This window comes from Talpa europaea (assembly GCF_964194135.1).
Source record: "Talpa europaea genome assembly, chromosome: 12".
Taxonomy (NCBI): domain Eukaryota; kingdom Metazoa; phylum Chordata; class Mammalia; order Eulipotyphla; family Talpidae; genus Talpa; species Talpa europaea.
Genome location: NC_140079.1, coordinates 23,569,025 through 23,581,004, shown reverse-complemented (window position 1 = coordinate 23,581,004; position 11,980 = coordinate 23,569,025). Strand labels below are relative to the sequence as shown.

General features: G+C 39.7%; 1 protein-coding gene across 1 annotated transcript; it reads right to left on the bottom strand.

Annotated features, from left to right (window-relative positions):
- Nucleotides 1–5,032: 5,032 nt before the first annotated feature.
- Nucleotides 5,033–5,968, bottom strand: LOC311182137 (olfactory receptor 10D1B-like; the record flags this gene model as incomplete). Its single annotated transcript, XM_084250736.1, has 1 exon — nt 5,033–5,968. One exon carries the CDS (start codon nt 5,966–5,968, stop codon nt 5,033–5,035), a length of 936 nt encoding a protein of 311 aa, XP_084106862.1.
- Between the last annotated feature and the right edge of the window lie 6,012 nt (nt 5,969–11,980).

The following is an 11,980-nucleotide window of genomic DNA, read 5'->3' as shown; positions in this document are numbered from 1 at the left end:
ACACACAGTGTTAATAGGAATGAACATAAAAAGAACATGCTGATATCAGCAGCACAAATCATACATTATCCATAGTCACTGGAGTTGAACTGGGCTTGGCAACATTACTCAGGCTGTCACAATAGAATACTACAAACTGGCTAGTAGAAAATAACAAAAATTTATTTTCTCACAGTTCTGGAAGCTAGAAGTCTTAAGATAAAGGTGCTAAAAGTCAGTTTACAGCAAAGGCCTTTTAGGGTAAGAGCTACCCCAGATCTCCCTCCCTAACTTGCAGCCTCTTTACATGGCCTTCTTCTGAGTGGGCATGCCCTGTGTCTCTCTATCTCCACATTTCATCCTCTTATAATATAACTCCCACTCTGCTCTGGTGAATCCTCTCACTATCCACACCTCTAGCCTGTACCCCAGTTCTTGTATGCATAAATAAATCTTAAAAAAAAAAAAAAAGAACTCTGATCACACTGAATTAGGCCCATCCTGAAAGTCTCCCTTGTAAAGGCCCTGTCTTCAAATCCAGTCACCTTCTGAAGTGCTGGGGACTAACACTTCAAATCTGAATTCTGGAGGGATATAACAGACAGGAAGACAAGCTCAACGCTGAATGAATCATTCACTACACGAGTGATTTTGAACAAGTTGCTCAAGCTTTTCATCTTGCTTTTTTTCTAATCTATAAGATAAGGATAAATAATAACAACAGGTACTCACCCCACTGACTTATGAGAATGAAAGAGAGAACAAAGCCAGCTGTTTCGTGCATGGTGAATACTCTAAATACAGCCAACCATAACAAAATTTTACTTTTTTTGGTATCTCCAACATTTCCTCATGATAGTTTTAGCTTATCCTTTTCATCAACAGTATTATTTGGTAACTATCAGCTTGCCTCTCATCTAAGTCTTAGTCGATCTAAATCTTGTCTTTTTGCTTTTTAAAAATTGTTTCAATGAATTCTTGATTTCTGGTAGTAGTTACAAGCAGCAATAACATTTTTTTTAACTGAAGTAACATTGCTGAAATACGTAAACACCTGAAAAACTACGTAAACACCGAAAAAAGTGTCAAGTGTGCATTGTTGAGAATGAATATGTGTATATACTACAGTTAGCTCACCACTAAGAATCTAGTTCTATCCTTCCCCATACAACTGACCTCTTTGACCCTAGTAACATTCCCTTCCTCCTTTGCAAACTATTTTAATATTAGTTTGAATTACAGAAAACTGATAATTCATTGCTGCTTCCTGAATATTTATTGAGTTACTTCTTAAATTTAAGAGTTTACACTTAACTAAAAAAAGGTATCTCAGTCCCTACCCCATGTGCATCTCTACCTTTATTTTATCAAGGTGGGCCACAGCTTCAGCCCCAACAGTGGAAATTAGTTTGTTCCTATAACCAGGTTCTATTTTATTCAGTTTCTCCTTCCTATACTTTTTATCCAAGGCTGAGATTATACTTATTCAAATGCAGAAATGTTTTGTTTGTCCATTTTCTGTTTTCAAAGCAAGTAGAAGTTTTGTTTTCACATTTCTGACTCTCCCATTTAATTTTTTTTCTTATTAACTTTTAACATAATCTTTAAAAAAAAAGATTTATTTATTTATGCATACAAAAACTGAGGTACAGGCCAGGGATATGGGAGGTGAGAGGATTCACCAGAGACAGAGCAGGGAATAGAACAGGCAGATCTACTGAAATCTACCCGAGGGGAACAGCCGCGCAGGAGAGGTCTGCTTTGCCATGTAGGCAGCTCCCTGGCTGGGGATTGAACTCATGCTGCAGAGGCTGCAGATTGCTTCATAGTGCGGTGCTTAACCTCTTGTGACACCAGGGAGGCCCCAGCATAACATTTTTTACTTTTTTTTTTAAAGGTGGAGATCCCTTTGTGTTCTTTTCATGCTTCACTAAACCACCTGTGCCCACGCCCCATTTGCCACCTTTCCTCTACTCCTACCCCTCCCCTCCGCCTTCCCTCTGGTAACCATTTTATTCTTTTTGCTGAGTTCAAGATTTATTCCTACTATTCTTCGCATATGAATTTTTTTTGGGGGGGTATTTATAGTGCACAGATGAGTGACACTATCAGATATCTGTCTTTGACTCATTTCACTCATCCTAATTACCTTGAGATCCATCCAATTTTTTCCAAATGCCACTACTTGGGTCATACATAACCTGATGCATTTTGTGTACCTAAAGTTTGGCCTACTTTAGTATGTTGTGGTCTATAGGAATCTGGTTTTGTTCCTGAGTTTTGTTGATTATTTGGGTATCTGATGACAAATCTGACTCTAGATAATTCAGTACCAGGTTAAGTCATGTTGAAGTTGGCTCACTCAGTTAATTCGGCTGAAAGCCTACATGACAACAGGGTGCAGTCTTCAGGAAATTTCTCATTAGAAAAAATGCTCGCATTACGTCACTAACAATTTTAAGTATCATCTCTCTAAAACTGTTATTTCACCAAAAATTGTTATCAGCCACAATGTTTATATTTATTTATTTTTAAAGATTTATTTATTTATGCATACAAGAGTTGGGGTACAAGCCAGAGGTGCGGGGGGTGGGGGGGTGAGAGGATTCACCAGAGACAGAGTGGGGAGCAGAACATGTAGATTGACTGAAATACACTGCTGCGGGGAGCAGCAGGGGAGACAGGAGAGATATGTTATATATATATATACCATGTGGGTAGTTCCCTGGCTGACTGGGGGATCAAACTCCTGCTGCAGAGGCTATGGATAGCTTCATAGTGCTGTGCTTAAACTCTTGTGCCACCAGGGAGGCCCCCACAATGTTTATATTTAAAGACAGAGAATGCAAGAATGTAATCATTGTCTCTAAATAAATTTCCTGATTTTAGGTAAACATTTCTAATTTCTCCCTGTTTCTGATCTATCTTGAATTTCATCCCAACCCCTGAGGCTTGTTTTCCACAAGGCTGTGATCTCCTGTGTCTCCTGATGGGTGGTGGGAAATCCAGGTTTAGCATTCAAACTCCCATTTCCATGTTTTTGGACAACTCTGGCTCACAAGGCCCCCCAAGGAAACAGACCCATAAATGTAACTGTTGGGTGGCTAGGGAGTAGGTCATCTTTATCTCATTTTTGAGGAGTTTTATTCTCAAGATTAGAACTTGGTACTAAGTTCTTGTGCTTCATAAATGTACCTTCAGGAAAAGCAAGGAAATAATCATCACAAAATTCAGGAAAATGATGGCTTTTAGACGGAATGAAAGGTATGAAATCAGGCTGGGGACTGCTGCGAACATTCAAGGCAGTGACACCACTGCTCTCTTTCTAATTCTTTTTGGTGGGACCCAAGTGTAATTGTATCATAGTTCTTCATTCTTTACATATTTTCCAGTAAAATCATTTTTTAATTATTTGGAATTGAAAATACATTTTAAATATATCCATCAGGACAATGAAGGATGACTTTAGATGTGCTTGTGGAATATTATCAAAACAATCATAAAAACAAAATGTTTAAAAAATAGAATGTAAAATAAAGGGATGGTAAATTATAGACTAGATTATTTCTTAGTGATACAGCATTCTGATAATCACCAGCATTATCATTCCTCTTACTGTAAGTGAACTCGTGAAACACAAACAATGCTATTTTCCTTGCTTAATGTGTATTATTGTTTATAACTGTGACTAAAAACACTCATTTGTGACTAGCTATTTATTCATTTTAGTTCATTTGATTTAGAGCAAATAGGCAGGGTGCCAGCGAGGGCAAGCAATAAACAGAACAGGCGCTGCTCCTGTGAACACTCCCTTGTAAACCTCTTTCCACAAGACCCCCAGGCTGTGGGTAGCCACCATCTCAACTCTACCTTAGTGGCCATGAGATAGGTTTCTACTGTAGCTGCCCTCACCACTGGTTCTGTCTCTCGGGCTGCAGGGAAAGTAAATACACAGGTGAAATTCAGAACAGTTATTAACTGTATAACAAATTTTGGGGAAAGTTAAAAGAAACAGTGACTGGACATGATAATGAATGTCGCAGAAAGTGTTGGGTGTGGGGAACAGAGAAGAAGCCTTTTAAGGAACCAGAATGCACTTGTGTCAGATCTTTAATGTGACACCAAGACTGTGTTTGATCAGTGTCTGGAGAAATGCTGTGGATATACCTTGCTCTGCTCAAAATATACTCTGAACTTCTACTTCAGTATTCTTGCTCATCTTTGACTTCTTTGGTCTTGGATCTTGATTCTGTCTTTGCTCTGCCCCTGTGGATTAAGCAGTCTGCTCGGTGGTCTCCATGATTTGGCTGCTGTCTGATTCTGAGAGGTAGAGATGAGAAAAATCTGGTCTTTGCCTCTGTCCACCCTCTTCCAGTGCTCTTTCCATGGCACTGTTAGAACAGACTTCATAGCGTCTTCCCCAGGGTGTCAGGATTCTCAAAGATTTCAGTCATGCAAACAATAACTCACTGTATTGAAATGATACGTTTTCATTCTTAGCATATTCTCAGCCAAAAAAATAAAGATGCCTAGGACTGCAGACCAAAGTCAAAATCTTTCAGTAAACAGAAATGCCAGACACCAGACCATGACAGTGTGGACCCTGTGTTGCCCACTGGTTATACTGAGCAATACAGAGCCTGGTCCAGAATCACAGCACAGACACCCTTTTGCAGACTTCCCATCTGCCATTTCCACGTTCTTGTTCACATGCTACAGTCAGGACCTGCTTCCAGGTCCAAGTACAAGAGCAAGGGTTTGCAGCTGACACAGCCCACTAGCACCTCAGCTTCACTCACAGAGAACTTGCCCCCGGTCCCAGCTGGAGTCCTCTTTAAACAACTTCTGTAGGTTTTTCTAGGGTGCTACTTGAAGCTTCGACACATCCTTCGACAAGTCTCTTTAACTCACTGTAACTATGTAAATCTTAGACTCCATATTGTAAAATGGAAATAATCATTACAGTATCTTCCAAATTTAAAAATATTTTTGAGAACCATTTAAAAGTATCTTATAAGCTATGAAGTACAGTTGAAGCATTAGCATCTGATCTCTACAACTGCTCAGGAAGGAAGCCCAGATGATGTAGGACCTTCCTCAGGGATGATTTTACCTCCTTATTCCTGAGGCTGTAGATCAAGGGGTTCAGCATGGGGGTGACCAGGTTGTTCAGGACCTGAACCGTTGCATCCAACCAGGGACTGGGGGTTGGTCTTAAGTAGATGAGGACCACCGGCATGTAAAAAAGCAGGATAGCAGTGAGGTGGGCGCTACAAGTGGAGAAGGCACGGCGCCGGCCCTCAGCAGAGCGGATCTGCAGGATGGAGTAGACAATGCGACTGTAGGAGGTGAGGATGAGAAGGAAGCAGCTGAGGGGCATGAGGCCCACGGCTATGAAACCCACCATCTCCAGGGCTGAGGTGTCTGCACATGCCAGCTTCAACATCACAGGGATATCACAGAAGTAATAGTCCACCTCATTGGGGCCACAGTAGGGCAACTGGAAGGTGAGGGTAGTTAGAAAGATGGCCTGAATGCAGCCGAAAAATGACGTCCCAAAGGCCAGGAGGGCACACACCCTGTGGCTCATGATTATCGTGTAGCGTAGAGGATAACATATGGCAACAAAGCGGTCGTAGGCCATCACGGTGTAGAGGAAACACTCAGTGCAGCCCAGGAAGTGGTAGAAGAAGAGCTGGGACACACAGCCTGCATAGGAGATGGCCCGGCTATTTCCTGAGAGGTAGAAGAGCATCTTGGGGGAACTGACAGAAGGGAAAAATATGTCAAACACAGACAGCTGGCACAGGAAGAAGTACATGGGGGTGTGCAGTCGAGTGGAGGAGATAATTGCCAGAAGGATGATTAGATTCCCCATGAGAGTGAAGATGTAGAAGAACAAAAAAAGGAAAAAGAGTATGGTTTCCAGATCTTCCGTGTGTGGGATGCCCAGCAGGATAAACTCAGTCACCACTGAGCGATTCCTCATAGCTGTGAGAAAGTCAGAGAAGGAACTCAAGAAACCAAAATTGAGCATCAATCTCAAATTAAGATTTTTGCTGATGAGAGCTTTAACTGTGTTTTTAAACAAGAAACTACCATCCCTCTTATGAAAGACAAGATCTGTATAAAAATATCAGGTAATGAGAAATGTGTATCTCCGAGCCAGAGTATGCGTATCATCCAGGCCCAGGCAGAAAGGTTTTCGAGAGAGGTTAGAGGGATAGATTCAGACATTCTCTTGCTGAGTTAGAAAACTTTTTTCACTTTGTTTAATTCATGGATTTTTTCCCTTTGGTCATATCTGTTTTGAACCCTAATGATATCTTTGAGTAACAAACTGCCAGCTCACAATACTTTGTGATTAACATCAGGAACAAAATTACATTGCAATCAGGATACAGAACACTTCATTTGAATCCTGGCTTTGCCTCTTACTAGCTATATTAGGTAAAACCATTTATATAGCCTCTTTCAAAGACACCATTTTATCCTCAACACAAAGAAATCCATAATTGCTATAACAAGAATAGGAGCAACAACAAAAATAATGATATCAGAGTAACATTTACAAAACATCTGAAAACATTTGTCAAAACTGAAAGTCCTAATAAAAAGCGCTCCTTTATTTTATGTATCTCGGGTACTTCTTTAGTGTCTTTCTCTATTTGCAAGTAAGTGCTTTATTGATAACATTGTTGAGTAGATTTAAATCATATGCTCTTCAGATTATATCCTTCCAGACTTGGGAGGGCTAATATCTGCAGCTCTTTCAGGAGATGCTACTTTGCTTCTTCCAAGCCTTTTCATCTTTTCTAAGTGGACTTGAGGCAACTCTAAAATGTTAAACAGAAAAAAATGGTAGCAGGAAGGAAAGAGCCAAACTACTGTAACAAAGTAAGACGTACAATGACCTACATAAAATAAAGTTGGTCACAGAAGTCAAGAGCAAGGTGTGGGACAGGAAAACACAAGTGACCTCTTCCTCGATAATACACGCAAGACCTAGATGCATGCACTCTCCCTAGATTACTTCCTTTCAAGTTTTTTTCAGATCCCCTTAAGCCCTGTTTGGGACTCAGTGATAGCTCTGAGGGAATAATTAATCTGCCAGGCTTATCATCATCCAGTTATGAAATAGCAATGAGGTCACCAGAAAGGGGTGCTGTAAAGTAGGAAGCGTTTCTGTGCCTCCAAGTTTGTTTGCATGGTAGAACATTGTTCAACTCTAACTTTATCCTTTCTTAGGGTTGCCTTGTGATATTTGTCTCATTGCTTTTGAAGTGATCTCTACACACACACACACACACATACATTCATATTAAAGACTACTGCATTCCAACAATTAGGTTTAAGACCTCCAAATGTGATTCATATTTTAAAATAAACCTGTGAGAAATGATTATTACTGTTGCCATCTACAGATCTAGAAACTGAAGCTTAGAAAAATGAAGCAAGTTGCCCAGGGTTGTAAAGCTAGTATGTGATAGTGCCAAGACTCAGACCTGTTTCATTCCTTTGTCTGTGCCCTTTGTGAAGAGGAAATTCTGCTTCTGTTTGCATCTGCTTTAAAAGACAGCCTGTCCATTGTTGGGCAGTGGACCCTCTTATCTAGATCCACATCATCATCTTCTAGGATAGTGGAAATATCTTCCTGTCTTACTTCATCCTCATCACTTTCTAGCTTTGTAGAGAACATGTTGTTGATGTGTAATTTAGTTTCAGAGTTCAGACAACAGGCTTTTCCCATTCCTGTGACCCTAGACCTTAGTATCCATTCCAAGACAGGAACATTCAAATTACAGAGCCACATTCAACGTGGATTTTCCAATCATAAACTGTGGCAAATACCACTGAAATCATGTCTAACTAGAATGACCTAGCAAATGAGTCACTCACATACCGCTCAAGAACTAGGCAAAAGTGAAGATGGCAAAGAAAGAAGAGTGACATTCTGGGGGAGGAATATTGCCCATAACCTAGAGTTGTTAGTGATTGTAGCCTCACCTGAGTAGTGTGTCTGAGCGATGCAAACTGACAGGAGCGCCGGATCACCGCTCCTGGTCACTGCAGGCTCTCCAAGGTCTTTGGTCCTTGTCTGTGATCAGATGACATGATAATCTATGATTGCATAATTCTGTTCACTGTTTAAGTCCATTTCAGGAAAAAGCAAATCCCCAGGAACAGGAAGTTCCTGCTGTGTGGATCTGTTAATGTGTCAGAGACAGAGACTCTTAGCAGTGAGACACAGGCAGAAGTTTGAACCCTCACACTGTCACACAGTCCACCGTGTTACGCTGATAACTCACATCTACTATTTCCAAGCAGAGCACAGTGTGCTCAGCCACAGGAGCTTCAGTTCTCTCATTTATAAGCACTAAGTCTCACAAGGGTTGTCCAGGCAAGACCTGTACGCATGCACTCTCCCTGGATCACTTCCTTAGAAGTTTTTTTCAGGTCCCCTTAAGCCCTGTTTGGGACTCAGTGATAGCTCTGAGGGAATAATTAGTCTGCCAGGCTTGACATCATCCAGTTATGAGATAGCATAATGAGGTTACTGGAAAAGGGTGCTCTAAAGTAGGAGGTGTTTCTGTGCCCCCAAGGGTGATTGCATGGTAGAATGGGTTCCAGCTCTAACTATCCTTTGTTTATTTATTTTTTTGAGGCTCTGCATTGTTTATCAGTTGATATCAGTCCCAAATGGACAAATGGGATGTGGCATGGCTAACAAAATATCAGTTAAAAAGGCCTGTTTTATTACTTATTTTTATAATATTTTACTGGCTCATCTGTTTACATAACTATATAATTTCAGCGGTACAGTTTAATACTTCAACATGTGCACATGATTCACTCACCCACCTCCAGACCTCCTGTGTCATCATACCACTGCATTACCCTACCCAACTCTCGGGAAACATTGTGTTTTTTGTAGAGTCTTAGAGATATTTTTGTTGTATTTTGCCAGTTTGTTTGCTTTGGTTATTTATGGTCCACAAATGAGTGAAACCATCCAGTAATTGTCTTCCACTTTCTGATTTATTTTACTTACAGAATCATCTCAAGTTCTGCCCTTTTTGTCACAAAAGGCACCGTTTCTTTTCTAATAGCTGAATCGTTTCCCATAGGGTATATAGATCGCAATTCCTCCATCCAGTCATCCTTTGATGAGCATTTAGGTTGTTTCCATGTCTTAGCTGCTGTGAATAATGCTGTGCACATGGGGGTACATAAATCTTTTCATAGTAGTGTTTTCATTTTTTTTATTTATGCATGCAAGAACTGGGGTACAGGACAGAGGCCCGGGGGGTGAGATGATTCACCAGAGACAGAGTGGGGAACAGAACAGGCAGACTGACTGAAATATACTGCTGAGGGGAGCAGCAGGCGAGACAGGAGAGGTCTGCTGTGCCATGTGGGTCAGCTCCTTGGCCCGCAGGGGATCAAACTCGTGCTGCAGAGGCTGCGGAGAGCTTCATAGTGCTGTGCTTAATCCCTTGTGCCACCACGGAGGCCCTGTGTTTTCATATTCTTTGGACACATTCCTAAAATTGGTATTGGTGGATCATTTAACTATCCCTTCTTAAGGGTGCCTTTTTTCACCTTCACATCTTTGTGTGTGGTATCATTTGTCTCATTGCTTTTGAAGTGATCCCTACATACATGTGACAAGTTATCTCTAATATGCATCACTCTTCAAGATAAACCTAATCAGTTAGTAATTCTTTATTATGCATCAACCATCTGTGTTTGTCCCTTAAGTCAGCCCCCTAAAGAGAAATATTCACATACCAGGCACAAACATAGGACAGTGATAATTATAAAGATGTTAACAACCATTTCCAAAGGAAAATGATTGATTAAATAGCTAATATTCAGTTAATAATTCATTTTAAGGACTAACCTCATGCTGAGTGCTATGTTAAATTTTGATTAATTATGACAGTATCTCTAAAAGAAATTCTATAAAGTAGAAAGTGACTTAACTGAGCCTCTTTAATTTCAATGCCAACATTTTTAAAGCATTACACTGTTATGAGATAGAGATTTCAGTGAAGCAGAAATAAAAATGCAGATTTCAGATGCTTTCAGGGCTAGTAGATAGACTTAATGTATGCTGGTCCCTGTGTTGACTCAGGAATCATGTGCAGATGTGGTTGAAAGATTTCTTTTCACTGTAGGAAGCAAGTTTTTAATTATTAGAAAACATATAGCAGTGAAATAAGCCATCTTGTGGGGTATTTCACTCTTTTGTCACTGGAAATATACAAGAAGATATAAAGAGAATCATCTTTTAGGTAAGCCAGTAAGGATTTTCTTAATTTGAACAAATAATTGAGTTCTTATGAATTATGAAATTAGTTGATTTTATTTAACAGTAAAAAATTTTCAGTGACACTGATCTAACATAACAAAAGTGAACTTTAATGACACTAAATCTACCAAATCTCAGAGCAAAATAACAAATATGACTATAGTGGTTATAAAAGTAAGTATCATAATACCTAGACTGCTCTGAAAGCATTTTTAAAAGAGGAGAAATACACATCACAAAGGGAGTTCAGATGCTACACAGACAGGTTCTCACAGCATGAGAGTGGCCAGTTGGGATGTCTTAGTGAATAAACCACTTCTAATAATAGTTGACATTTACTGGGCATTTGCCATATGTCAGAATTGTGCTCAGTGTTGTCTATTATTTCTTTCCATTTTCACCAGAAATCTATTTGGCAAATATTGTTATTTCCCTTATTTCTAGTAGAAAAAAAAATTTTTTTTGTGGGTCTAGTAGAAAAATTTTAAAAGATTTAATCTCAAAGAGTTTAAGCAACTTCATTGATGTTACAGAGTTGATTAATAGAAGAGCTGTATTTCAAATACAGCTTTATAACTGTATGTAACTCTGCATTATAAAGAAAAATAATTTACTATTGTGATATACAAATATGCAATCAATTTTTTTAACATTGTTGGCTTTATTTTTTTATTACATCATTCATTTTTGTACAATATTTGATCTCTCCCCTCAGCTGTAAGCCCCCAAAGCTTCCACCCACCACCACATCACCTGTGAACCATCAGCATAGTCCCTTGTGCTCTTCCCTTCTGTTTTGACCCCTCTCCCTCCTGCTGTATATCTTATTTTTATAGTTTGCCTGTTAGTTTTGTCTTTTTTTTCCCTGACCCCCTGTTCAGTTTCCCTATATTCCTCCTATAAGTGAAACTATCCAATATTTTTCTTTTTCCTCCTGATTTATTTCACTGAGGATAATCCCTTCCAGCTCCATCCATATTGCTGCAAATGGCATGAGTTTATCTTTTTTGATTGCTGAGTAGTATTCCATTGTGTATATGTACCACATCTTCTTGATCTAGTGTCTGTTTTTGGGCATTTAGGTTGTTTCCACATCTTAGCTGTTGTAACTAGTGCTGCAATAAACATACGCATGCAGGTTTCCTTTCTAATTAATCAATCATACTGTGGAGGAACAAGAAGTTCCTAGCATGTGGATCTGTTAGTGTGTGAAGGACAGTGTATGTTAGTTTGAACGCTCACAGTCTGCAACACAGTCGCTCCATCCACCGTGTTATTCTAAGACCTCACATCTACGGTTTCCAAGCAGAGCACGGGGTGCCCTGCCACAGGAGCTTCAGTTCTCTCATTTATAAAAACTTAGTCTCACAAGGGTTGTATAATCAAGACCTGTGCAGACATGCACTCTCCCTGGATCACTTCCTTAAACATTTTTTTCAGATCCCCTTAAGCCCTGTTGGTAGCTAATGACTGGATTTTCCAGTGCACTTTTATATTGTGATTAATTTTATCAAGAATTATCTAAGAAAACTCTCATTAAGCCCATTTTACAAATAAGGACATTGGAACTCAGAGCAATTGAGACTTTCCTAAAGTTAGACTGTGGAAGAGTCCAGGCATTCCCAAGCTAAGCTCTCTTTCCACTACATCATCACTGCTTCCCAAAAACGGCTTCATACAGAAAGC